The 24,533-nt window shown below is 45.8% G+C and overlaps 1 protein-coding gene across 1 annotated transcript in view; it reads left to right on the plus strand.

Annotated features, from left to right (window-relative positions):
- The window catches only part of LOC311234261 (rap1 GTPase-GDP dissociation stimulator 1-B), a 119,001-nt gene extending 94,468 nt beyond the window's left edge, over window positions 1–24,533 (plus strand). Inside the window, 4 exon segments of the mRNA XM_084321398.1 lie at window positions 20,069–20,208; window positions 21,567–21,693; window positions 22,606–22,734; window positions 23,703–24,533. Coding sequence (XP_084177524.1) covers window positions 20,069–20,208; window positions 21,567–21,693; window positions 22,606–22,734; window positions 23,703–23,830 — 524 coding nt within the window. The 3' untranslated portion in view covers window positions 23,831–24,533.

Raw genomic sequence — 24,533 nt, forward strand, 5'->3', positions numbered from 1 at the left:
GGAGGCCTATAAACCTGATCCCCTGCTGTAGCTTAAAGACGTTTCCTCTCTGAACAGTGACCACGTACATGAATAACATACAGTGGAGTGAGGTCAAGGCGGGGTCAAGGTGGGGTCACAGAGGTCATGTGGTTGTATCTGCCATCTCGTCTGTCCCTGCGCTCAGGAATCATGCAAACTGACACTCTATCCTTCTTATTTTGTAGACATTCTTGAATCACTGTAATTAACTGAATTGTAGCGCATGAGTTTTGGCACTCATTCATTGTTCAGCTGGCTGACATTCACTACGGTTGTTGCGATTCGATACTTTGCTGTCAGATTTTCTGTGAAGCTACATGACTCCCATTTACTTCAACAATGATTCAGGTCCCATGTAGATAAATCTCTCTACATACTGTAATTGAAAAACGAGAAGAAGAAAAAAAAACATTGATAGTGTCTCTCTTTAGTTAACAAGAGTGGCTGTGGAAACAGTGCACTACTTCTTTTTGCATCATTAGGTTACTGAGGCTGTATATCCCAGGGGTAGTTCAATACATTTATAATAAACAATGATTACTAATGTAATGGAACACACTTTTATCTAAAGCACCACATGGACAATTAAGATTGTTGTACAACATTGGCACAACCTTGTTGTACATTTATATTTAAATACAACTGACACAGGACTGGAAAGGATCATATTTAGTCACATGAATGGCTATTCATAGAAAACCACACTTCTGTCTACTCTTGATGATAAACTACTAAACGTAGACTGAACCATGTGACATAAGCCATATTGCAATATTGACATAATATAAACAGTATCCTGTAATGTTATCCTAGAGCCTCCCGCTCTCAGCATCCTCCTGCGTATTAGCATCTATTTAGGTTTCCTCGCTGTCAGAGACAAACAATAGAGTTGCGTCAGCCGTGCTCTGGCCTGTCACACTAAATTGCAGGGTTAGGGTAGCACTGTAGCACTGTAGCACTGCACGCATTCTCCTACGCAGAGAGTTGTATGACATTCCACTGTCAAAAATCTCTGTCCAGTGTCCAGAGAAGTAAACTAACCTGTGCTACTTATACTCTTAGTATTTCCCCTTAACACATTGAATAAATAATATTATATTATAGCCCCCCCCCCCCCCCCCCCATATTTTTCAGTTTATTTTATAAATAACAAAACAAGTTTTAAAAAGTGAAATCGTGTAATTTCACGGCGTCTGTGTAGCCTTGTTTATTCACCGTATCCATGGAAATTACGATGAGCGCATAAAGGTATGGGTTCTTTATGCAGAAAAGATAGTCTGTTTACTTTTCTGATAACTACATCACTGCATAACTCATAAAAGTTCTTGAAGCTTAATTTTCGTTTATTTGTGATACTCTGTATAGCCACATCTTCTTTCAAACTAATTTGGTCACAGATGTTTGGATTTGGTGCAGATTGAGTCTCTCTTTGGCAGAGCCGTTTATCAGGCTGTAACGTACAGGCCTAGAGAAAGCTCTGCATAGGAGTGTGCACCGCATGATAACGATAGGTTATGTAGATAACCTAGTTATATTAGTATTGGCTAAGCGTCCCGCTCTGAGCCTTACGAGATACTCCTATCTCCTGTGATACCTAATGTATCTCCCACGAACAAAAACACATGCACCCCACCTGTATGGGGCCCCGCCCCTTATGGTGGCACCGCCCATATAACCATGACCCTGGTCATGAAACACCCTTCCTCGCCAAAACCCGTCCCAGGAAAAGATCCCTCAAGAGGGAACTCAGGGCGCGCAGAGCGGGACGCTTAGCCAATACTAATATAACTAGGTTATCTACATAACCTATCGTTATATTTCGTATTGCATCGCGTCCCGCTCTGAGCCTTACGAGATAATGGGGAAGAGCGGGCGCGAGACCCGACAGATGTACCCCCTGAGGACCCGTAAGCCCACATCAAGGGGTGCGGGGAGCCCTGTCACCCCATCCTTCCTAACGAAGGGGGGGCGCAGTCAACTCCACCTGAATGCGAACAAGAGGGAGCCAGAACCCCTTGAACACACCGTACAGGCGGAACCACGTGTGACTCAACACACTGCGGCCCATACCCATACACCCCTGCTACCCGACCAAAGGACGGGAAGCAGGAAAGGCCACAGACCCCAGAACCGCCTGGGAGACAGAACCCCCGGTCATGTCCATGAGGAAAAACCTTACAAAGGAGCCCGGGGAGGACCATGAAGCTGCAGCACAGATGGCCTCCACCGAGGCCCCACCCAGGAGAGCGGCAGAGGCAGCCACCCCACGAGTGGAGTGCGCCCTGACGCCCCCAGGGGGATCCTGCCCAGCCAGCGTGTAGCAGAGGGTAACACCCTCGCACAACCAATGGGACAGGCGCTGCTCCGACAGTGCCTTACCAGCACGAGCCCCACCGTAACAGACAAAAAGCTGGTCGGTAACCCTGAAATCCTGAGTACGGCTGAGGTAAATCCCCAAGCACGGACTGGACATGACAGGTGAAGGCCCGCATCTAACTCACCAGTGTGAGGAGGAGGACGAAACGCCTGAACCACAATATCCCGGGAGCGGAAGGAACTCCGGATATTCTTAGGCACGAAAGCAGGATTAGGTCGCAGAGTGACACCGCAATCGGTCCGAAAAGACAGGCACTCTGGACGTACCGAGAGAGCACAGAGCTCACCTACGCGTTTAGCGGAAGTGACAGCCAGAAGGAACGCGGTCCTGAAGGACAGCTGTCCCAACGGCGCCCGCTCGAGCGGCTCAAACGGGGCCAAGGACAACCGACCGAGGACCAATTGAAGATCCCAAGTCGGAGCCAAGGAGCGTTGCACCGGCTTAACGCGTCGAGCGCCAAGCAGGAAACGCTTCACAAGAGGGTGGCTGAACAAGACATCCCCTCAAACCCCTCATGATAGGAGGATATAGCTGCTGCATATACCCTCACCGTCGAAGCCGACAGTCTATCAAGGAGAGACTGGAGGTAACTAAGGACAGCATCCAGGGGGCAGGAGACTGAGTCCTGGCCCCCCGCCTTACACCACACTTGGAACATACGTCATCTGCCCGCGTAAGCGCGACAGTGGAGGGAGCATGCGCATTCCAGATGGTAACACCATCAGGATCAAGAACCTGCGCCCCTCAACGTACCCGTCCCAACAACTGACCTAACAGATGTATGGGGAAGAATCCCTGGCGGCACGGCATCGGTCCCAGACCTGCCTGGCCATGTCCAGACGCAATCCTCACCCGTCAGGATGAGGGCCGCCCCGCGACAGTACACCTGCACCCACATTCTCCCTGCCGGGGATGTGGGGAGCCCTTAGGCCGCGCAGATGGAGGACGCCCATAGCCAGCCGCCCGCCGCCTGGTGCAGACAGGGGGAGCGTACTCCTCCCTGTCTGTCGATACACGACACTGACGTCGTATCGTCCGTCCTGATCAACACCATTTGTGGACCAGAAGGACCGCTTTCAACACCAACACATTGAACGTAGCGCAGACCGGGCAGCATGGTTTGCCAGCTGCCCCCTACTGCGTTGGCCCGACGCATCACCAGCGAGGGAGGCGTCGGTGAAAACGCGACGTGAGACAGCGCCGTAACCGTCCTAGGACGGAACCTCCCGAGCGTGTTGACAACACGCTCTGAGATGGATGCCCATAGCCCTCCAACCGTTGACTGGGAAGAGGAATACTCTACATCCAGTCTACAGCAACCCCAGGCTGGTAGAGACCTGCCTGGTACGAGACCTGACGATCCACCTTGACCGCGAAGGACCAGAACGTCATCAGGGCAGAACACTCCGTAACCCCGGATGACGCAGAGGCCCCAGTGCGGCCTCCACGCACTTGGTGAAGATGCGGGGAGCCAGAGAAAACCGAACGGCAGCCTCTGGTACTCATACGCTAACCCTGCAAAGGAAGCGTAGGTAAGCCCTAGGATGGAAGATCGGGGATGCGCATACGCATCCTACAGGTCTATGGAGGAGAACCAGACCCCCACCTGACAGTGTTCAACAGGTAGGAGACGATCCAAAAAATGCTGAACCTTCCCATGGGACAGGTCCAGCCTGGGTCTTACACCCCTCCCTCCCGACTTCTCGGGCAGAGAACACCGGGAGGAGAACGCCACGACGATGGCTTGCTTCGTCCACAGAGATTGGATCTCGTCGACCAGAGCTGTCCCTGCTGGAGACCCCGACAACAGGGTCTGTACCAAACCTGAAAACGGGTGGGGTTGTGTAAACACAAGTCCCCGCCTCACCATTCTCTCCATCTACCTCGACATATGGTACTGCCGTAGTCATATGTGACGACACTCCCAACGCACCCGCCGTCACGTGGCGCAGGTCCGCCAGGAACTGTAGATAGTTGGCCCGGTCCCCCCGCTGTGCGAAGACAACCCTGGAACCGTGCGAGGAGCGCGTTCCGTGTCGGAACACCTGCCCTGACACCACCCACGAGGCAATCGCACCCAAGGGGGAACCCCGACAGAAAGGGCCTGTCTGATACGGGGGGCTTCCGATCAAAAAAGCCCCCCCACTGAACACCCCTCCAGAACATGCTGAAGGAGTTGTTCTGCAGCCGGACATGCAAGGTGTAAGGCCCCCATGGGTTCCTACACACCGTAGCCCTGCAGTGATATTACTACCACCCCAAACCATGTGAGCTGCGACCACTTGCCAATATTTCAGGAGTGGGAGGCACCAACATGATACCTGGCCTGGCGAAGGCAAGGCCGGGGAAGCCCGCACTGTGTGCCTCAAAAGGTTTCGAGCCCCCCTGCTGACAACACTTAAGTTGACAGACGTAACACCAGGCTCAACCAACACAGTTCAAGGTGTGGGAGCCGCTTGACAGCACAACATTCTCACGGACAGACCCAGTCTCAGCCATCAACTGGGTGTCAGCCCCTGTCCCCATGAGAAGCGAAAAGGGGGGCCGCCCGCGCATCAACGAAGGCACGCGGCCCGCAGCCAAAGGAAACAATCACACTTTTTTAGAGCCCACTTCTTCCGCTGGTGTTGGGGAAGGGAGTGATCGGAGAGCGGGCTGCTCGCGGCAGGACGGTGACGGCTTGTTTGTTCAAGCCGAACCCATCCTACATGGCCGATCCCTCGGCCGCCAAGGCTGTCGGCCTTGTGGACACCTGTCGAATCAACGCCCAGGATACCTCTGGCGGGGGAAAAACATGGCCGCCTGTCGAGGGCCCCGTCATCGCCGCTGACGAGGCCGTGCTCTCTCTTCTTCTGGCTGCGCGGTGTGAGGCGGTGTAGGGCCTAGGACAATACCGCCCGCGCTCCAGCAGAAGACCAAAATCCCCTGCGGAGAGGGGAACCCTGAGCGGTTATAGCTTGCGGCTGGGTCAAAGCTAATAACGTCAACAACCTCGCGCGATGTGTCGACGTCGGCTGGCCCCAAGGCCCCTCCACCAGACACCATTTTTTTTTTTTTAATAGAAAAAACACCAATTCGAACACAGTTCTAATCGTTGCCAATTCCATACCGTGGCGGTACAAGCCTTAACAGCCCACCAGCCACTCGCCAGGCCGACCCACCCAAGGTGTCGGCCGGGCGGGGCATTGTTTCAATATATCAAAAACAAAGGACTGACGTTAACATGGAGCACCAGTGGTGATTGCAAACAGCACCCTCCACTGTGGTGTGCACCATGAAAAGGTTAAATGAATAAAAGAGCTAAACCACAAAAACTGTAGAATGAGCAAACCCATACACACAAAGTTAAGGGGAGACGGACCAGACCCGTCTTCATTCAAAATATTCACAACAGAACACCAGCCCTAGTTTAGCCCATTTACCAAAAAAGGTAAACAAAGCCCCCCCCCGCACTACTCCCCCAGTATACCGATTGACCGTCAGTATGAATGGTTTGAGAGGAGAGAAAGCTGTAGCAAGACAGACCTTCTCATAGCAGAGTGACAAAACGAAACAATAGCCCCCTACACAGGGCCGCCCCAGGAGATGGGGGCCTCGCGTCTAAAAACGCACAGGGCCTCACATTTCTCCCAGGCGGCCCTGCCCTTATACTACTGCAGCCTAACGCCAGGCAATGTGGGACCCAAGACAACAATTGCCTGTGCACAGACACGCAACATGTCTATCATGTCGGCTGGACCCATAGCCCCACTACCCGACGCCAACCCAGATGGGAACACCGTTCAACAAACCCCGCCGGAACACAAGGTAAAATACCTGGCTAGGAACCTAGCCACGACCTACCCCGTTGTCAACCCATTTACCCGAAAAAGGTAAATAGAACTCAAAAACCCCACAACAGCTACCGACTGACCTTCATTGATGAACCGGGCAAGAGGCGGGAGAGTGACAACATCTCACGGCGGAGACATTAAAACAGCATAGCAATTAGCAGTAGTAATAGCATGCGGCAGTAGCGATAGCATGTTAGCATAGCTTTAGATGTTTTAGCAGCACGCCCAAGACAGCTTGGAAACCGTTCCCTGCAGAGAACGTTCACCAAACCATCCTGCCCCCGGCGCCAACACACAACATGGTTGTGTTAACAAAACAAACCAGCATTACTAACACTAATACCCATGCCTGAAGACACAGGGCCTACCTGAGTACAAGCTGGCCCGACAGCCAGCCTTGTACAGCTGAACCTCGATGTGCAGTCATCAAACGAGGAACATCACAGGCCCGTCGTGTCGCCGAAAACATGCGTCGAAGATGCCAGGGGCCAGCAACCTCCGGTAAGCTTCCAACATTATTAATCTTCCTTAATCTTTTCATTCCGCTAGCTCGTATGGTGCACGCATCCAATACGCTGGGACGAAAATAGAGGAAGGGTGTTTCATGACCAGGGTCATGGTTATATGGGCGGTGCCACCATAAGGGGCGGGGCCCCATACAGGTGGGGTGCATGTGTTTTTGTTCGTGGGAGATACATTAGGTATCACAGGAGATAGGAGTATCTCGTAAGGCTCAGAGCGGGACGCGATGCAATACGAAATATAACTGTGCTCCGCTTGACTGAGGTAATAAACTGACGACTCCCGCATGGAATTGTGCTCTAACTCTTTATTCCTATTTATTCCTCCTCTCTTCCCTGCTGGTAAATATGATTCCCTCCCTCCCCTCAGCTCCTCCTCCTATGGCTGGATGTATGATGCATCCTTCTTTCTTCTAGAATACATCCACACATCACTCACTCACTCACTCACTCACTCACTCACTCACTCACTCACTCACTCACTCACTCACTCACTCACTCACTCACTCACTCACTCACTCACTCACTCACTCACTCACTCACTCACTCACTCACACACTCACACACTCACACACTCACTCAAACCAAAATGCAAGATACAAAAGGAGTCTATGAGTGAAACATACATAATTTTGTTACAGCCAAGACTAACCCCATATAGTTTACTGTAAAGTGACTTTTTTAATAATTTTTTTTTAAACCTTTATTTCCTATTAATTAATTAATCAAATTCTGGAGTGTGTACAGAGCAAATTGAGACTACCAGCGCTTTAAACACAGCACTCACCTTTGCTGCTCTAGCCTCAAATGGTCTGGTGAGACACAACACTAAGCACGGCTAGAATAGAAGCACGGCTTAGTGTTGTGTCTCACCTGACCATTTGAGGTTAGAGCAGCGAGAGCGAGTGCTGAAATGCCGATGGTCTCATCTTGCTCTGTACACACCCCAGAACTTGATTCATTAATGAAGAAATAAAGATTTTTTAAGACACATTGTTGCTTTAAGAGCACTTAACTCATTCTGCGCCATTCACGCATATACAGTATGCGTTTGTCCGCCAATCGAATAACGCCAACCACGTATATAGGTTATTGAATCGTTATTTCTTTTATTCACTATTTCCATTCATAAACATGCAGGCAGCTGTGTGTTATCACTGGGGATAGGTCTGAGATCGCAAAAGTCCAATACCACCGCCTAACGCCTTGCGGCCGCTATTGCACTCCATTTGAAACGATGTGGCTTGTTGTCTGGGCCGAGCTGCGGCGTGCGGGCGGGGTCTAAATACTTGGGCAAGACAAGCGGTTATAACGGATGCATCGACAAGGGTCACCCCCCCCCCCCCCGTTCATGTTCAATGCTGGATTACGTTGGAAACACGATCACGATCAATACTTGGAATGGCGATCAGATAATTGGATTATTCTTTCTGCAGTACATCATAGACAAGGTAAGGGCTATATGTTATCAATCTTGCGCTGATACGATAATTCTTTCCCCGCGATCGGAGGGTGTGTCTGTGGTGTGTGTGTGTGTGGCTTTTGCCGTTGGTTGCGATCAAAGCACGGAGGGGCGGTCCCCCCCCCCCCCCCCCCCCCTTTCATGCATCCATGATGAAACATAATACCGATAATCTAGCATTGATTTCAGATTGATTATTGATCCAGGCGAGGAATGGCACGATTTATAGTGAAATGCAGTAAAACGCTGTTTGGCGGAGTTTCCTGGGATTACAAGTTTCAAGTTTCAAGTTTCTTTAATAGTTGTCATACAGAAGTACAGAATACTTTCATACAAAATGCTTCTTACTGTTACGCTCCAGAGACTGTGCTAGACAAGATAGTATCAAATAACATAGTATAGCATGTAATTTAGAAGAAGAAAATGAGGTCACAGTGTTCGGTATAGACATATGTACAATGTTCTGAGTTACCATATAATATACAATACTATGCAGTGTACTAATGTACAGTACTATATAGTGCAAAGCAGAAATGGGATGAGGTACAATTTAGGTACAATTTACAGTAATAAATATAAAGTGTGGGGAGTGGGTGCTACAGTGTGTTTGTTTAAAGTGGGTGTGTGCTATAAAGTGTGTGGAGTGGGTGCTACAGTGTGTTTGTTTAAAGTGAGTGTGTGCGTGTGGATGTGTGTGCTATGTGCGTTTGGTGGTTGTTGTTGTGTAGTGTTGTTCATTGTTCGTTTAGCAGCCTGATGGCCTGGGGATAGAAGCTTCTTCTGAGTCTTTCTGTGCTCGCCTTGAGACTCCGGTATCGCTTGCCTGACCGCAGCAGTTCAAAGAGGCAGTTGTTCGGGTGACTGGAGTCTTTAATGATTCTCTTAGCCTTGCCCTTGCAACGCTTGTTGTAAATGTTCTGGAGGGTGGGGAGCCCCCCTCCAATTGTGCGTTCGGCTGAACGTGTCACTCTTTGTAGTCTGCTTCGGTCTTGTGCAGTGCTATTCCCAAACCAGGAGGTGATGTTGCCAGTCAAGATGCTCTCTATTGTACATGAGTAGAAGTTCTTAAGGATCTTCTGGCTGACTTGGAACTTCCTTAGGCGCCTGAGGAAGTAGAGGCGTTGTCGTGCCTTCTTCACAACACTGTCAATGTGTGTGGTCCATGTCAAGTCCTCGGATATGTAGGCTCCGAGGTACTTAAAGCTGTTGACTCTCTCAACCGGTGCCCCGTCGATGCTGAGGGGGCTGTAGTCCTTGACCCCCGACCTCCTGAAGTCCACAATCATCTCCTTTGTTTTGCTGACGTTCAGGGAGAGGCTGTTTTCCTGGCACCATCCCGCCAGGACCTTGACCTCTTCCAGGTAGGCCCTCTCGTCGTTGGCAGAGATCAGGCCCACCACCACTGTGTCGTCAGCAAATTTGATGATTGTATTGCTACTCCGCTGAGCCACACAGTCGTGTGTGTACAGGGAGTAGAGGAGGGGACTCAGAACACAGCCCTGGGGGGCCCCTATGTTGAGGGTGATGGATGAGGAGGTGCAGTTGCCTGCTCTCACCACCTGGGGTCTGCCAGTCAGGAAGTCCAAGACCCACTGGCAGAGGTCATAGTTCAAGCCCAGGTCCCTGAGCTTGGCTATGAGTATGGAGGGGACTATGGTATTGAATGCCGAGCTGTAGTCGATGAATAGCATTCTCACATAGTTCCCCTGCCTCTTGTCCAGGTGTGATGCTGCTGTGTGCAGCACATGGGCTATGGCGTCCTCCGTGGACCTGTTGGGGCGGTATGCAAATTGCAGGGGGTCCATGTTGATGGGGAGGGAGGAGCAGATGTAGCCCTTTACTAGCTTCTCAAAGCACTTCATGGCTATGGAGGTGAGAGCTACAGGGCGGTAGTCGTTGAGGCAAGCAGGCTTGGATTTTTTGGGTACAGGGATAATAGTGGACTTCTTCAGGCAGGTGGGGATGACAGCCTGTTCTAAGGACAGGTTAAATATGTCAGTGAATACTGGGGCCAGTTGGTCGGCACAGACTTTTAGGACGCGGCCGGGGATGCCGTCCGGACCTGCTGCCTTCCTGATATTCACTTTTTTAAAGGTCCGCCTCACCTCATGCTCTGTTACCCTGAACACTGCGTCTCCATCAGCAGCCGACCCCCCCCCCCCCCCATTGCCGTGGCTTGTGGGCTGGTGTTGTTATTACCAGCATCAAACCTCGCATAGAAGGTATTGAGGTCATTTGCTAAGGAGATGTCACTGTTCAGTTTGAGGGAGGCGCCTTTGTAGTCTGTCATCGTTTTGAGCCCCTGCCACATAGCTCTAGAGTCAGCTTGTTCAAACTGGAGTTCAATTTTATCCCTGTAGCGCCGTTTGGCCTCTGTCACAGTCCTCCTTACGTTGTATCGCGCCACCTTGTGGTCATTCATGTTGCCTGCCACTAGGCCGTCGTTGTATGCTTTGGTGCGCTCTCTCAGAGCTTCACGGACGGATTTGTCTACCCAGGGTTTTTGATTTGGGTAAACTCTCATTTTGGTAGTGGGGATTGTTTCTTCCACCAAAGTACAAACATAGTCCAGCATTGTCTCCGTGTAGACATTAATGTTATCTGTGTCGCGGAACACGTTCCAGTCTGTGCAGTCAAACGCAGGCTGTAGCGTCTCCTCTGACGTCAAATCCCATTTCTGCACCTCTCGCGAGACTACAGGAGTACTTTTGATTCTCTGTTTGTACTTTGGTGAAAGAAAAATGGACGCGTGATCTGATTTACCAAAGCCACTATCAGAATGAGCCTTGTAGCCACCTTTAAATTGCGTGTAACAGTGATCTAGGATGTTACCGCCTCTGGTGTTGCAAGTCACATGCTGATAGAAGTCAGGTAATACCTTTCTCAGATTGGCGCTATTGAAATCACCCAGCACTAAAATGGCGGCGTTAACGTTCGCCGCTTGTATTCTATTTACCTCGTCGTGGAGTCTGGAGAGCGCGACGTTGTTACTGGCTTGCGGTGGAATATACACTCCTACAAGGATGATCGCCGTTAACTCCCTCGGGAGGAAGAAAGGACGACACTTGATGGTTATATATTCCAGGTCTGGGCAGCAGTGGTTGGATAATTCCTTCACGTTAGTTGGATCGCTCCAATTGTTGTTAAACATGAAGGCGATACCTCCTCCACGTTGTTTGCCGGACTCTGCTGTACGATCCTTGCGGTGGATAAGGAAGTGTTCGGCCGGTTGGATAGCGTGGTCTGGGACGTCCGGCGCCAGCCACGTCTCGGTGAAGCAGAGAACGTTGCAGTCTCTGACGTCTCTTTGGTATTGAATCCTTGCTCGGATATCGTCCAGTTTATTGTCAATTGATTGTACATTGGCTAGCAATATACTGGGTAATGGCGTTCGGTGGCGTCTGGATCTCAGCCTGTTACGGATCCCAGCTCTCTTCCCACGCCGTCTGGTTCCTTTGTTCCTGGGATCAGGGTCTGGTCCCATTTTCCTGAGAATCTCCTCAGGCCATTGTTGCGGTTCGGAAAGCTGGTCCAGTGAGTAATCCAATCGGTAAGTTTCCCGTAATCCGATGTCTATAAGTGACTGACGGTCATACACATTAAATGCACCTACTGTTGGTACAGACAAAACTCTTAAAACTATAAATATTAACAAAAGTAAGCACAGTCTCGACGGAGCGAACAGAAAGGCAGCCGGTCGGAGCAGCGCCATCTCTCCCAGAATCACTCTACACTCTACAGAATCACTCTACACAGAATCACTCTAAAACTATACTCATATTCACCACGGTATAAAACGGGAATATATTGATGAAAAAATTATCTGTTTCTTGCATCTTGACGATTAAGAAACTCAATGACAATCGACTATATCATTAGATCCATAGCTATAATATTTAATATAGTTTTAGCACTACAAACACCGGCATGTACCCCCATTTCATTACAGCGCTGGGACACACGGCCATACACCCACAGCGACCTCTGGCGTCCAATGAGTTAAGAAAAGTGGAAACAATCCATGCCTTCTCTCCAGGTGATCTCAAGTTGTTAGTTTCATTGATTGTGTTAAAAATCTTTGTGATCAATGAATTATGAAATATAAGCCCAACTTAATTAAGCATTACATCACGCGACGGAGTGTGTTATAGAAATGAGATCACGCCTATGGGTGGTTGTTAGGCTTGTTAGGAGATTTATTCACAAAACCATCCGCAGAAAAAGTAGGTAAAAAAAAGTATTTGCCCCATGTCTAGAAGCAGCTGGGAGGTGCGGTGCTTCAAAGCATGCTGATATTTGATTGATTGATTGATTGATTGAAAATTGTATTACCAGATTGCAGAATGGGTACAATACAGTATGGTTCGATACACACAATTGTTAAGGTGATGCAGACTAGAGAAAGACTTTCGTCTTGTTTACATCAGGGTCCCCCATTTTCTATGCATCATAACATAATATGACATACACAGTGCTACATCTATACATAGGTTGCTACAAAGCATGCCATCTAACAGTGAAGTTAGCGGTTGTTATTTGATTGATTGATTGATTGAAAATGTTATTAACAGATTGCAGAATGGGTACAATACAGTACAGCTCAATACACACAATTGTTAACACATTGGTCGCCATAAACGCGTTACGCCGTTTTTGGCCGCCATGCGTTGAACGCCAACAACGGCGTAAGCCGTTTTTAAAATCAATATTTCATTTTTTTGCCATGGCATTCATAATTCATCCAGCCAACCTCCGACCCTGCAGCGGGACCCTGAATGAGATTGCAACGCCTCAATACCGCCGCCTGGTGGATGGTCGGGCGAGTTACACTCTCAAAACCGGAAGTTGTGATCGGTGCGTCGAGGAAATCCCTCCGGCAGTAATATCTTGCTACGGGACTACAGACAAACACTGGTGTGCATATGGATCGCTTCCAAAATGCAATAATCGATATGATTTCGGCGTTTATTGCGGCATACAAACCGGAAATGGATCTAGGCAATCGGCGTCAAATAATTGGGATCTTTTTCTTCCAGTCTCATCGGCGAACGGTAAGAGGACAGTAACGTTATTTTCAGCCCACGTTTCTTTGTTTGCAAACAGTCTTATCAATATATCAACCCATACTACATAAAGCCGTTACTGACGATAAAGGAATTATAGACGACCCCCGGCCCCCCTTTCCTCCACGCATGATGAAGCATAATGTATACCGATCATATACATTTACATTTTTTAATATAGCGTGTATAGGAAAGAAACGCCAATCGATAATCTATCATTATGCGTTTGGGCCTATAACTAGCGTTTTTGGAATTACAGCAGAAAAGCTTATAAACATACTTATATTCAAGACGGTATTAACACAACAATGTATGAATGAAAAAATATAACTTTCCCACATCCGGAACGATAGATAATCGATGTTGAATGGGTCATAGTAATGTCAATATAGCAATACAATTTTTAAAGTTATAGCCCTGCAAAGAAGGTAAACATCTCCATAGGCTTTCAACAGTGGCAGACTGGGTATAATGATGGGCATACTGTGTGGCAATCAATGTGTTAAGGGGATGCACACCAGAGAAAGACTTTTGTCTTGTTTACATCAGGGTCCCCCATTTTCAATGCATCATATATGACATACAGATAGACAGTGCTACATCTATACATAGGTTGCTACAAAGCATGCCATCTAACAGTGAAGTTAGTGGTTGTTATTTGATTGATTTAAAATTGTATTAACAGTGAAATGACAGTGTCCTTTTGAAGGAGAGCAACTAACACATTCCACGTGACTTTATCGTTTTTGAATGAGTCGTTATGACGATATCAATACATCCATTCATAAAGATTATTGTCCGCCATCTTGGTTTCATTCATAAAAACACGAACGGCGGAGTGATTAGGAAAAAACGTAATTCGGTTGTGGGCGGGTTCTGGGATCACGTGGAGTGTGTTATGAGAAATAACAACGTCTGAAAGAAGTGTTTCAGCCAATCAGAATCAAGAAATTTGCATGCCATTGTATAATTACAATTTAAACATCTTCAGTTGCTGATGTGATATGGGGTTGGTAGAAAAAGGGGTAACCACTGCGCTCAGACAGGTGCATAGTCCAAAATTAATTAAGTTACAAAAAATGGAGTAGGGACCGCACTCGAGGAAAATCGTTGTTTTTATTTTAATATGCACAAGTTGTATAACGCACAAAACTTTTTCAGCCGTCCGGCCTTCATCAGTGTGCCTATGTGATATGGGGAACACAAAAGCAGAGACAATTGGATTTACAGTATTCCTTCTGTGTTCTCTGGTCAATCTCATTACTCCCCCTCCCTACATATTCTATTCACCTGACTGCCCAGACCTTACTGAAAGTATATTGTTAGTATATTACAGTTTGTTAAAGTAAAAGTTAAAAGTATAATTATGTACTGGGTGTATACTTGCAATGTATTTTTGGTACTTCGTATGTGCTTTCACATACTAATTCAAAGCACACGTTTAGTACGATAGTCATTAATATGCTGTGAGTGTAATAAGTGTAATCTTAAGTACCCTTAAAATGTCATAATTGATACCTGACCATAAAATAAAGCAATTGACATGGATCATGGGAGCAAAAAAACGAATAGACAGTTATTAGTAAATGTGGGCCAACAGGATTAGGCTTGTCTAGTACAGCTGATCCCCAAAGCTGTTAGAAGTAATTGAAGTGGTTCATGGTATTAAGAGTGCCACGCCCCTTCCGGGAAGTGACCACTTCCGTGCCACCCATTAACCCCATGTAAACGTAGTTGTAGTTTGTAGAACTAAACCTATATTTTATATTATCGCTATGGGTCTAATAACGCCCTCGAGTCTTATTGAGCTGCTTCTGGTCAACGTGCAAAAAACAGATTCTATTTTCATCCGTACATTTCCATTTTATACCGTTTTGAATATGAACATAGTCCGGCCGCTTCTGAGCAATTCCAGGGAAAAGACACGAAAACAGCGTTCTTGTGTAATTCAATAAACACGTTGTCATTTTTCGCCTGATTATCAGATCTTCCTGAAATCAACGCTAGATCATCGGTGGAGGACATCTGCGCTGCGGTCTCCTCGTCCTCCCCGGGTCCTTTTGTTAGGTTTTACCTCATGGACATGACTGGGGGATCTGTCTCCCAGGTGGTCCTGAGGGCCGGGACCTCTGCTGCACCCCACCATCAGGTGGGCTAGCAGGTGTGTGTGGGTGTGGACCGCGGAGTGCTCTGTCACACGCGGTCCCTCTTGCACTGTGCGTTCTAGGGTGACTGGTTCCCTTTTTCGCACGTTGGTTGTAGTTGACTGCCTCCCCCCCCTCGTTAGGACGGGTGGGTGGACGGGACTCCCCTCCCCCCTGGTCAGGGGCTTATGGGCATTTGACGTGACCACGCGTCAGCTCTGCCCCTGTTGATCTCAATGGCAGAGCGAGACGCGAGCCAGATGTAATATAACGAAGGTTATCCTATAACCCTAGTTATATGAATACTGGCGGAGTGTGTCGCTCTTCAGCGCCCTGAGGACCCTTGGATGTTTTTCACGCATGGAATTCAGACTTGGAAGGGTGTAAGCGTGACCACTTCCTGTGTTTTGTAGGAACACACGGGAGTAGGCGTGGTCACGTGCAAGTGACGTGCATGTGTCAACTTTTTCACGTGCACAATATGTGCATGGAGATGATATCTCAATGGCAGAGCGAGACGCTCCGCCAGTATTCATATAACTAGGGTTATAGGATAACCTTCGTTATAATAATCAACAATCTATATTTGTTTGGATCCATCTGGATCTCAGGCAATTCATTTAGTAAGTAGGCACATGGGGACAAGTCAAATTCCGTTTCCAATACAGGTGTTGTAAATGAATGAATACAATTCCAGAATCGTTTTAGTTTTTCACAGTGTAGAAATGTTCCTTCGTTAGTTTTACATCTAGGACAATTGAATGAGTTATCTCTAGAAATTGTATGCATCTTTATTTGACGCTCTGCATCTTCTGGCCGCCTCAGACCTACTCCTATCCAAGCCCCAGGAGGGTCATCAAAGAGAAGTCGCCTATTCTCAGTCCTTGCCCCACAATGGTGGAATGAACTACCCACCCCAGTTAGGACAGCCGAAACCCGTCCAATCTTCTCCCGTCGACTAAAGACGCACTTCTTCAACCACTTCTTTCTGAAGTGGTTACATATCTCTGGCATGCTTATATACAAGAGTGCTGCTTTCAATGCCATTTCTACATGTGTGTAATAAGGTAAATACGTCCTCTGTTCTGGATATCTTCTTTGTTGACACAACATTCAAGTCTTTTTTTCTATTTGTATTTTTGTGCCTTAAACTACTAATCATCATCATCATCATCATCATCATCATCATCATCATCACTAAAACAATTGTCAAAGTCTATCTCTTCGATCTCCATCTCTTCCTCTGCCTCATCACACTCGTACTCTCCATCCTCCTCATCCATGTTATTTTTTGTTATTATATACTGATGATCCTCCTCCGCTTTCCTACTCAACTAATTGGTAAAAATGTGATTATTTTGTATTGACGGCACAGATTTGCATAGGCTACTTACATAGAAACATGTGATCACTCTAGTCTAGGGCAGTGGTTCTCAACCTGTGGTACGCGTACCACCGGTGGTACTTGGGCCCCCTGCTGGTGGCAAGAAATTATTTCTTTTTTCTTTTTTTCTGCAGTCAGGCCACTGAACTTAGAAGCAGGCCAGGCCAGTGTTTCTAGTTGCAGCGGCGCAATAATTAGATAACCTAAGTGGGGAACAACCAGGAGATCACTGTGACAGAGAGTAAGGCAGTCTAAACAGTCATAAATCCTTTATTCAACTTCAGCCCTGATCATAACCATTTTTATTTTTAGATTTTTATTTTTTTTGTAATGTCAGATAAAAAATGTGTTGTTGTTAAATCTGACATTACAAAAAATTTAAAATCCATGAAAATCAGTGTTGTTGCTAATCATTGACACATGCTAGCCTGTATTAATCCACCCCAGAAAAATCTACTTTGCATTATATATATTCTTTTTTTGATCCACTTTTTCTCCCGTTTTCTATTTTTCTCCCATCCCAATTTGTGTATCATCCAATTCAACCCTCCCCTGTCTTTGAACGCTGTTTCATGCCTCCCACAAGCCGGCTGCAATGTGGACTAAGTCATACATAGCACGAGTCCCCTCCGATACTCGAGGTAACAGCAGTCGCATCTTTCCACCTGCGCGGCTCGATCTTTCAGCGTCAGGGGTCTGGGCTTTGGAGGGGCCCCGCCCCTGTCGCTTCCTGATTCTACTGCACAGGCGCACCAACCGACCTGTAGGAGTCGCTGTCCACAACGCCCGATCCCCACACATCAGTTTCCCTCCCCCTAATACTGCCAATGTGTATTAGTGCGGACGACCAGCTAAACTGAAAGCAATGTGGAGCGCTGTCTCCAGTATTCGTGGTGAGCGCCTTGCCCACTGCACCACGTAGCCGCCCACCGGCACGTATTCCTATACTTTAGAGCGTCGCGCTTTTAACAACACATCACGCATATCGCTGCAGCGTCCCAAGCCAGCTGGGTAGTTTGTGCTGAATGTACTCCGATTTTGATGGAAGCCCCAGCAAAACCAGATTTTTCCTCTTCCCTCTGTTTTCTAAGTCATCTGTTTTCATCTCCATTGTTTTTAACAGCTTTTCGGCTCGGTGTAACTCTCGCTGGGTTGTTTGCAGGGTGGCTTCTAGTGTAGAAATCCTCTCTTCTGCTTCGTCCAGCGATGCAAACTGTCCCATAATGTTAAATGTATATGATATGATATGATACTCGCATACACCTCGCGGTGCACAATTCTCACATTCAGTCGCTGTTTAATCCATCTACATCATAGACAAAACTAAATCCGTAATGCACCTAAACAGCACACCAGAGCTGTTTGGTCCGGACTATCGGACCAGAGTTTGTTTCCTCGGATAGTACGCTTTTTTTGGGGTGGTGTGAATGCTCAGTCGAACTCTGGTGCGGACCAAACACGCAAACTCTGGTCCGCCTGAAAACGTAGGTCTCGGTTTGCTTCATCGGACCAAACGCAAGACCAAATATAGGAAGTGACCTGATAAACTGTGCATCTTGGGTAGAAGGAAACAAAACAAACACTGCGGCGCGCATTCACTGCAAAACAAGCACGCGGTAAACATGTCTTGTGGACAGACGTGGGCGAATGACGAGGTGAAAGCCCTGATAGAAATATGGGCAGAAGACCAAATTAAACAGCTACTTGTGGGCACTCATAAAAACAACACAGTGTACAAATTGTTTAGCGAGAGGATGGTGGTAATGGGCTTCAATAGAACAATGGATCAATGCCACAGCAATATATAAATAAATAAGCAGAGAATTAAAGGAAAACTCCAAAATTTTGGGAAATTCGCTTATTTGCCATCTACCCTGGAGTTAGACAAGAAGATACATACCTTTTTCTTCTCTGTGCATGCAGTAGGAGTAGGAAGATGTTGGGAACTAGGCTAATGGAGGAACCTACTTCAAGTGACTGATGCTAAGCTAGACTAACGGTGCGCGTCTTCCTACTCCTACTGCATGCACAGAGAAGAAAAAGGTATGTATCTTAACACTCCAACATTTTGGGAACCCTGGAGTTAGACAAGAAGATGCATACCTTTTTCTTCTCTGTGCATGCAGTAGGAGTAGGAAGACGTTTGGAACTAGGCTAATGGAGGAACCTACTTCCAGTGACTGACGCTAAGCTAGGCTAACGTGCGTGTCTTCCTATTCCTACTGCATGCATAGAGAAGAAAAAGGGTATGTATCTTCTTGTCTAACTCCAGGGTAGATGCCAAATAAGCTAATTTCCCAAAATGTTGGAGTTTTCCTTTAAATTAGATGTCCATAACATTTGTGTTTTAATTAGCATAGCCTAAATAAATATGAATTCAATAAGTTAAATACTGAATTAACGACTGTTGACAGAATCCGGCTATAGGGCGACAATAATGTGGTCAAGAGGCATGGTTTCTATCTTTAGCCTTTAAGCGGCGTGGTTTATTCATTCACATGGTATGAGAAGCAGCACATGAGGTCTCCTCTCACTGAGAGGCTGGGGGGGAAAGAGGTAGAGTAGGAGGAGACATCTCTATTTATACCCTGAGTGGCTCCGCCTAGAGCGCCCTCTAGTGGAAACAGTTATATATGCGAACAATAAACACTATGCAACAACCATCAAATGCACACAGCACACACACCCACACGCACACACTCACTTAAACAAACAACACACTGCAGCACCCACTCTCCACACTTTAGATCACACAAACACACTTTATATTTATTGGTAAAGGATTTGCACTACAACTCGTACACCTACTGTAAATTGTACCTAAATTGCACCTCATCCCATTTCTGCCTTGCACTATATAGTATTGTATATTAGTACACTGCACAGTATTGTATATTATATGGTAACTCAGTTACGTCTATTCTGCATCGAACATTGTACATATGTCTATACTGAACACTGTGACCTCATTTTCTTTACTTCTAATTTACATGCTATACTATGTTATTTTATTTCATACTTATCTTGTCTTGCACAGTCTCTGGAGCGTAACAGTAAGAAGCATTTTGTATAAAAGTATTCTGTACTTCTGTATGACAACTATTAAAGAAACTTGAAACTTGAAACTTGAACTTGAAACTAGACAGTTACTAATAATCCTACACAGAACCTCTGACTTCAACACTGTAAAGCACTGGTTTTGTGTGTAACCGCTCCATAAATCAATTTGACCTGAGTGGACTCTGTGTCGTTGTGTTTTTCAGAGGAGGCGGCCACGGTGCTGGGGAAAGACGAGGTGTTGCTGGGGCGAGTCATGGAGTGGTGCGAGGCCAAGGACCACGCTGGGGTCCGAGGAGAGGCCAACCGGCTGCTGGCTGCCCTCATCAGACACAGCAGGAGCCCAGTGAGTCAACACACACGCCAATGCCCACACGTCAGACATTTTTATATATCAGTGCAAGTGCGACCACACATACACACACATAATCACATAACATAATAATAATAATAATAATAATAATAATAATAATAATATTATTATTATTATTATTATTATTATTATTGTTATTATTATTATTATTATTATTATTATTATTATTATTATTATTATTATTATTATTATTATTATTATTATTATTATTATTATTATTATTATTATTATTAATAATAATAATAATAATAATAATAATAATAATAATAATAATAATAATAATAATAATATAATAATAATAATAATAATAATAATAATAATTAAATAATAATAATTAAATAATAATAATAATAATAATCAACTTTATTTTTATAGCACCTTTCATACAGAAATTGCAGCTCAAAGTGCTTCACAACAGAAAAAAGACAGGCATAAAATGAGCACATAAAGTGCAGACATAAAATCACAGTTTTTCACATTAGGATCTAACATCCCAACAGGCCACCTTGTTTATGATTTGAGTTTTATCAGTTAAAAATAGACAATAATAAAATAATAGAATAGATATAGTAAAATAGTCCAATAGTGCAGTGCAATAAGTAGTAGAATAGAATAGACATGAAGCACATAAAGTGCAGACAGTTTTCACTCCGTTTTTTACAGTGCAATAACATAGTTCTGGATGACTGTTTAACAGTTTAAAGTTGTCTTTACTTTCTCTGTTTGGTATCCACATGACATTTGTATGTAGAGTAATCATTATATATATATAATAATAATAATAATAATAATAATAATAATAATAATAAATAATAATAATAATAATAATAATAATAATAATAATAATAATAATAATAATAATAATAATAATAATAAATACATCCACAGAGCTGTTAGAAAGGTGTGTAATAAAAGTATTGCTTTCCCCCCAAAGAAATGATTGATTAATGAATTAATCATTTAAAAACATTTGCAGGTCCAAAATGGATGTTGTTGTTTACATCTTGCAGGCATGTATCGCCTCCCCTGACACTACAATAGCTTGTCAAACAAACGAACATGTCCTCATTTGACCCCAAATGTCCTGATTTCGTGGTGTGTATTAGCAAAATTGGTCCTGATTTTTCACATAAAGGTGCCCCCCATACACACACACACACACACACACGCACGCACGCACGCACGCACGCACGCACGCACGCACGCACGCACGCACACACACACACACACACACACACACACACACACACACACACACACACACACACACACACACACACACACACACACACACATCAGGGGACTGACTTCCTCCCTCTTGTCTCCCACAGGAAGTCGTTCACGCCGTAACTAAAGCAGATGGGGTGCAACACCTTATCTCCATGGCGACGAGCGAGCACGTCATAATGCAGAACGAGGCCCTGGTTGCTTTGGCTATAGCATCTGCCATTGACATCGGTGAGAGACCTCGCTATCTTCAGACAGGGAGATCTGTCCTCACTATCTCCAGACAGAGAGATCTGTCCTCACTATCTCCAGACAGAGAGATCTGTCCTCACTATCTCCAGACAGAGAGATCTGTCCTCACTATCTCCAGACAGAGAGATCTGTCCTCACTATCTCCAGACAGAGAGATCTGTCCTCACTATCTCCAGACAGAGAGATCTGTCCTCACTATCTACAGACAGAGAGATCTGTCCTCACTATCTCCAGACAGAAAGATCTGTCCTCACTATCTCCAGACAGAGAGATCTGTCCTCACTATCTCCAGACAGAGAGATCTGTCCTCACTATCTCCAGACAGAAAAATCTGTCCTCACTATCTCCAGACAGAGAGATCTGTCCTCACTATCTCCAGACAGAGAGATCTGTCCTCACTATCTCCAGACAGAGAGATCTGTCCTCACTATCTACAGACAGAGATATCTGTCCTCACTATCTCCAGACAGAGAGATCTGTCCTCACTATCTCCAGACAGAGAGATCTGTCCTCACTATCTCCAGACAGAGAGATCTGTCCTCACTATCTCCAGACAGCAGCTCAGAGTTATTCACATTATTCACTTTGCCACCGTATTGGTAGACTTTGATGCAATGAAGGGGTATGTACCCATTCACTTTAACAAACCAATGATTTATTGTGCGCGTGCTATAAAAATGGCATTTGAATAACCAAAATTGTCAAAACAACAGGCAGTATAGACTAAAGCTGCATCACAACAATGTACGCATTTAACATAATGTACACATTCTGTTATTTCTCTCTCTCTCTCTCTCTCTCTCTCTCTCTCTCTCTCTCTCTCTCTCTCTCTCTCTCTCTCTCTCTCTATCTCTCTCTCTCTCTCTCTCTCTCTCTCTCTGTTGACTATAGAGTCTATGCAGGCTTCTTTCAGAGAAGCGGAACTCTTGCCCACCCTACAGAAGATGTTGGAGGACCCTGTGGGGGCAGTAGAGGTTAAATTCAGTGCTTTAGGTCTGCTCTGCAGCCTGGTCAACTCTGGTAAGTATTATAGCTTGGTCATATACTCTTAATAATTATAGCTTGGCCATGCTCTAGTAAGTAGTATAGCTTGGTCATATACTAGTAGGTATTATAGCTTGGTCATATACTAGTAGGTATTATAGTTTGGTCATATACTAGTAGGTATTATAGTTTGGTCATATACTAGTAGGTATTATAGCATGGCCATATACTAGTAGATAGATACTGCATAGGTATTCAGCATAGGAGAGACTTGTTCATATTCACAAACAATATTATTGAAATAACATCTACTTTAGGGTGGATTTCCCTTTAACCCTCAAGTCACCCTTGTCGCAGTTCTGGTCAAAAAGCCCCCCCCCTTTTTTATGTGTGTTTGTGGATAGCGTTGGCTAGATTTTATGTATATGCCAAAAAAGTAGCTCAGTATCACATCTTGGACTCACATTACAATAATCCATGTTTTAATTGTTTTTAAACAATCACTATTAAGCGTGTGAACAACAAGTGTCACACCTTTCACCCTAGTTGCAGAACTGGACAGGTTAGGGTTAGGGTACCCTAACCCCCTAACCCTAACCACCTAACCCTAACCCTAACCCCAACCCCAACCCTAACCCCAACCCCAACCCCAACCCCAACCCTAACCCTAACCCTAATTTAAGAAATAGTTAAAATCCTGAAAATGAATAAATATTCGAAATGTATGGTGAGGACTCAAGTTAATAATGATATTCATGAAAGAAAATTGGAACAATACATGCAAAAGATATGTTTTACTGAGATCGCAGTTTCGGTCACTAGGGAGACAGGTAGTAGGTTTTTTGAAGGTTAACTAACCTGTTTTAACCCCCCCCCCATCATCCTTTCTGTCTCCATTCCTCCCTCTTCCTCCTCCTCCTCCTCCTCCTCCTCCTCCTCCTCCTCCTCCTCCTCCTCCTCCTCCTCCTCCTCCTCATCTCTCTCCACCCGTATGTCCCCACCAGGCACTCTGAAGGTAGAGATGGAGTCACTGAATATGAAGAGTAGCCTCAGCAAGCTCACAGAGCACCCCAGCGCCAAGCTGGCCACGCAGGCTGCCTCGGTCCTGGCCATGCTGAACGACACCAGCTAGACCCGTGGAGGCCACGGCACCAGGGGTTTGGTTTCTCAAAAGTGTCTTTGCGTCTGTCCTTTATTTCTATTGCCCGTCAATAGGAAAAAGATGATCGTAGCACTCGAGAGAGATGCTTTCGGGAAACTAAACCATGCCAGGATGACTACAGTCTCTCGTGGCCCCACGCAGAATCTCTGGAGACACTTATATACTCATGGACCAGTATCAATCCAGCGTAAACCGGATTTGGCATCTTATTTAACACCATGTAGAATGATAGATGGGGCAAGTGAAGAGAGGTGTCATTGGGGTTACAATTCCTCTGGGGGCAGGTGGGGGCAGGTTACAATATTCTTAATTAATTCCCTCCATCTGACAAAAGCACTGACAAAATGGAAACATACGGAAGCACAAGGTGAAAAAGCCACATGCACAATATCCTGAAATGGTTATCATCAAACATGTGTATGTATATAATAATATTCATATGTGTAAAATAGCTGCTCAATACCAAGTAATTCAATGTACACTTTTAATTGGCTGACCATAGGGGTACGTGTGTGTTGTTGGTATATGCATCTTAGAGAGATTTTTTTTTGCAGCAGCATTTGATCATTTGTCAATAGAAAACATAAAGCAACATCTCTGTTCCAGTTCAATGTGATGTGTCTGTATCATGTATATACACAATAGATGTTCTTAACCCTTTCACTACCACACT

This window comes from Notolepis coatsorum (genome assembly GCF_963971535.1).
Source record: "Notolepis coatsorum genome assembly, chromosome: 9".
Classification (NCBI taxonomy): domain Eukaryota; kingdom Metazoa; phylum Chordata; class Actinopteri; order Aulopiformes; family Paralepididae; genus Notolepis; species Notolepis coatsorum.